Raw genomic sequence first — 4991 nt, 5'->3', positions numbered from 1 at the left:
GTCCGGCCAGTCCATTCTGAAGGAGATCAGCCATGGGATTTCTTTGGAAGGAATGATGCCAAAGCTGAAACTCCAGTACTTTGGCCCCCTCATGCGAAGAGTTGACTCATTGGAAAAGACTCTCATGCTGGAGGGATTGGGGGCAGGAAGAGAAGGGGACGACAGAGGATGAGATGGCTGGATGGCATCACTGACTTGATGGACATGAGTCTCAGTGAACTCTGGGAGTTGGTGTTGGACAGGGAGGCCTGGCGTGCTGCGATTCATGGGGTCGCAAAGAGTCGGACATGACTGAGTGACTGATTTGATCTGATCTGATCTGAAAACCATTTGGCATGAACAAAATATGTTCATGGGCTTTTTGAGTAGCTCAGCTGGTAAAGAATCCATTTGCAGTGCAAGAGACCTCAGTTCCATTCCTGGGTCCAGAAGTTCCTCTGGAGAAGAGATAGTCTACCCACTCCAGTATTCATGGGCTTTCCTGGTAAAGGATCCACCCACAATATGGGAGACCTGGGTTTGATCCCTGGGTTAGGAAGATCCCCTGGAGGAGGGCATGGAAACCCACTCCAGTGTTCTTGTCTGGAGACTCCCCAAGGACAAAGGAGCCTGGTGCACTACACATGGGGTCACAAAGAGTTGGACATGACTAAGCACAGCACCGCACAAATATGGTCATGGACATTTCGGATAGGAGGAAAATGTCAAGAAACTTTTTGCATGGACCAGATGTCTCATGGACCTTTTGGCAAGGATCCAATGTGTGCTAATCTCCTGACCTGCAAAGCTATTTCTGGGACTTTCGGTATACTGACCCTAGCCATCAATGTGCATACTCCCTGGTATGGTTTTCTTCTAGATCCCTTAGTATATTTTTTGTTTTTAGAGAAACTAGGTGTTCCTTGGCCCTTTTAGGCTATCCTGTACCTGTGTATCAGGGTGTAGAGGTGAGGCTTTCCTTTAAAAAAAAATTATTTATCTATTTGTATGGGTTCTCAGTCACCTGACATGGGATCTACATTATATCATGCAGGATCTTTCCTGGCAGTGCATGGACCATCTAGTTATGGCATGTGGGCTTCTCTCTAGTTGTGGTGCATGGCTCCAGAGCATGCAGGCTCAGTAGTTGTGGTGCATGGGCTTAAATGTTCTGCAGCATGTGGAATGGGTGGCTCAATGGTAAAGAATCCACCTGCAATACAGGAGACGCAGGTTAGAGCCCCTGGAGGAAGAAATGGCAATCCACTTCAATATTCCTGCCTGGAAAATTCCCATGGACAGAGGAGCTTGGCAGGCTACAGTTTGTGGGGTTGCAAAAGAGTCAGACATGACTTTGGCAACCAAACGAATGTGGGATTTTAGTTCTCCAACCAGGTATTGAACCCATGTCCCCTGTGTTGGAAGGTGGATTCTTAACCACTGAACTACCAGGGAAGTCCTGGGGTGGGGCTTTGCTCTCCCTCTCTCTGTGCATGTGTGATCTCCCAGCTAAGCAAATCTCTCTATCAAGACCTCTGCCAAGACACATACAGAATATCTATGCCAAGTCACTGCTGTACACTAGTGAGAGTTTGAGGGCCGTGTCCTTTCTGTTATTTTTTTTCCTTGAGAGATTTTCTCCAAGAAACTCCATGTTATATTTGCACCATGTTAATTTGTGCCCCATTGCACAATACTAATAATACCCAAACACAATTTTAAAAAACACTTTCTGTGGTCCGTAGATTCAGAGAAATGAGAAAGGGAAGAGACAAGAGGAAGAAAAATGCTCTCTGTTCTTCTCTGAGGTCATGTATAGCAGCTCATTTCCGGAGCTGTGAGTGACTGGTACTGTGGATTTAAAAAACAGAAGTTTAAAGATATGTTTAAACTTTGGCTTATAAACAGAGATCGAAATCACAGCTGTTTATCATCCAACTCTATTACTTTGTCCTCTCCTTTTTTCCAGTTTGTTGGGCTTTCTTTGCATAACATCAATGTCTGAAGAAGTTACTTATGCAGATCTAAAATTCCAGGACTCCAGTCAGACAGAAAATATCCAGAAATTTGACAAATTTGAGAAAGAAGGTAAGATTTTGAGCTATAGATGTGTTGTAAGGTGGTCAGGGTGTACAAAGTGGCAGAAGCGTTAAGAGTAGGTTCCGCTTGGATGTTAGTGAATTGGCAATGATTTCTCTATTTGAATTTTAATTAAGCATCTTAATTTTATCCAAACTACCAAAAATGTCCATACAAAATGACTGTAAAGTTTTTTTAAGGCAATGATCAAGGTACTGGACACTTAATCTTTTACAAATTTTCTGGGTTTTTTTTTCATATCATAATCAAGATAATTATGATAGGATAATATTTTCATATGACTGGATTGTGCAACATTTTTCCCCCATGAAAGGAAACTATGGAACAATGAACATGTGCTGTCCAAGAAAGTCAAGGCTTTGTACCTTCTTTTTCTAAATAAATGCTAGTGTGTATGTGTGTGTGTTTGGGGCACAAGATACCAGAGAGACAGAGAGAGAGACAGAGAGGAACTTTAGAGGATGTCATTTGAATTTTTTTTTTTTTTTTACCAAACTGAGTCTATATTAATCTCTAAAATTGTTTCTACTTCTTTTGGAGATCTTTTCCCAATTTAGTAAAATAATAGAAGGGGTTAAATTAAATGAAAGGATATATCAAGTATTAAAGGAAGAAAAGAGATAAAGAAATATCAGAAGAGACACATTCAAATCCATCCTGTGCTAGGAAGTTTGATATTTTTTAATCCTAATTTATTTATGAGATAAATGGACTACTTGTGTTTACTTTCTATACTGTAATTTCCATCTTATTCACAATTATGTATTTCTCCAATTGTATGTAGCTTCCACCTCCTGGCTTTTTGTCTTTTGGATGAAATCTGTCCCAGAATATGCAAACTTAAAATCAGTGTGCATAAATTAAACAGTAGATATGGATAACACGAAAAGTTGGTAGAAGCAGTGAAATTAGGAGAGAGAACCAATAGAAAAATTCTCATATAGTCTTTAAGTGTTCTCCCTCTCCCCAAAATGTAGTATTCTTTGAAGTTCTAACTTTATTGCGAACAGCATTTTCATTGTTGAATCTTGGGTCCATTTATCATTAGCATTGTAAATCCTGAGAAGGGATAACACCTTAATTCTGTGGCCTTTTCCTCTAATACAAACTTTTTTTTTTAAGGACAGGAAGTTAAGGATTTTACAATACTTTCTGCCAACTTCCTTGTTGGTATTTCTCCTTTTATATGGTTTGAGAGGAATAGAACATATCATGAACTTAATATACCATAATTGCTCTTAACATATCTCATCACATTCTATCTCATTTTCTGTCCTACTAATTGTCCTTATTCTAAATTTCCACTTCAGAAATTCTTTGACTCCAAAAAAATCTTGAATCCATGTCTTGTTGGCTTTCTCAATTTTGTCTAAGTTTCTCATTATTCAGCTTAAAGCTTATACTGTATAATATAAACTTTGTATTATTTAACATCTATCCCTTAGTCTCATATGCTCCCTCCCTGTGCTTTTTCCTTGAAAAATTCCAGTTCTTAAATATCTACCCACTTTGTGCCCCATCTGAGCAGCTGAACATTGCCACATAAAAATGCACAAACTCTCAAACCCAGCTTACTCTCATTTGCCAATATATGTATATGTGTGTTCAGTATTGTCCAACTTTGTAGCCTCTGTGCAACTCTATGGGCTGTAACCCACCAGGCTCCTCTGTTCATGGGATTTTCCCAGGTAAGAAGAGTGAAGTGGGTTGCCATTTCCTTCTCCAGGGAATCTTCCTGACCCAGGAGTTGAACCCATATCGCCTGTGTCTCCTGCATTGCAAGCAGATTCTTTATCGCTAACCCACTGGGTATGTCCATTTCATTTGACAAGCTTTGCTTCTATTTCATTCTATCCCTTTTCTTTCTACTACAAAATTTTCTATTCTGCTTTATTTTGACTCATACTCTCTGTTTCACTTCTAGATGATATTTACAATATCCTGTTTCTCTCATCAAAAACCAAATCTTTTCATTTGGTTCTAAATTTCAATCCAAGTATCCTTCTCAAACACATTTCTTCAACAATTTTCAACTTTCTCTCTTGCTTTATTATTCTCTCTCCTTCCTTTAGTTCATTACCCCTTTCTGGTACAGCGACATACTTTTTGGTGGCCATGGTGGTTTAGTCACTAAGCTGTCTCCAACTCTTTGCAACCCCTGAACTGTAGCCCACCTGGCTCCTCTGTCCATGGGATTGTCCAGACAAGAGTACTGGAGTGGGTTGCCATATACTACCCCTATTTTAACAAAAAATAATCCTCACTTGACCACTTAAGTCTCTCCATTTTCCCTCCATTTCTTCATCTCCTTCCACAACTCAACTTGTTGAACCCATTGTCTTTGGTCACAGACTCCTAGTTATCCCTCTCTCTCTTCTCATCTAACTCTACTAGGTTTCTGCTCTCAGTGTTCCATGCGGATTATCCTTGTTTCAGTCATGGATGACCTCATCCCTGACCCATTGTGACAGTCACATCTCTGCTCTAATCTGTCTCCTGACTTCTCCTTTGACCACTTCTAATATCATTTCTCTTGGAAACAGTGTCAGGCTTTATTTTGGGGGGCTCCAAAATCACTGCAGATGGTGACTGCAGCCATGAAATTAAAAGATGCTTACTCCTTGGAAGGAAAGTTATGACCAACCTAGATAGTATATTCAAAAGCAGAGACATTACTTTGCCAACAAAGGTCTGGCTAGTCAAGGCTATGGTTTTTCCAGTGGTCATGTATGGATGTGAGAGTTGGACTGTGAAGAAAGCTGAGTGCTGAAGAACTGATGCTTTTGAACTGTGGTGTTGGAGAAGACTCTTGAGAGTCCCTTGGACTGCAAGGAGATCCAACCAGTCCAATCTAAAGGAGATCAGTCCTGGGTGTTCTTTGGAAGGAATGATGCTAAAGCTGAAACTCCAGT

At 40.2% G+C, this 4991-nt stretch overlaps 1 protein-coding gene across 2 annotated transcripts in view; it reads left to right on the top strand.

The window, feature by feature from the left end:
• Window positions 1–1824: 1824 nt before the first annotated feature.
• CLEC12A (C-type lectin domain family 12, member A) overlaps window positions 1825–4991 on the top strand; it is a 12479-nt gene continuing 9312 nt past the window's right edge. For both annotated transcript variants that reach the window (XR_826918.1, XM_010858619.1), the window contains exon 1: window positions 1825–2067. Coding sequence is in view for 1 of the 2 variants with exons in the window: in XM_010858619.1 (XP_010856921.1) it covers window positions 1977–2067 (91 nt within the window). In the remaining variant the exon portion in view is untranslated. The remainder of the gene's footprint in view (window positions 2068–4991) is intronic.

The sequence above is a fragment of the Bison bison genome, unplaced genomic scaffold, assembly GCF_000754665.1.
Source record: "Bison bison bison isolate TAMUID 2011002044 unplaced genomic scaffold, Bison_UMD1.0 scf7180017864390, whole genome shotgun sequence".
NCBI classification, from domain to species: Eukaryota; Metazoa; Chordata; class Mammalia; order Artiodactyla; family Bovidae; genus Bison; species Bison bison.
Note: the sequence above shows the minus strand (reverse complement) of the source record. Positions and strands in the feature narration are given on the sequence as shown.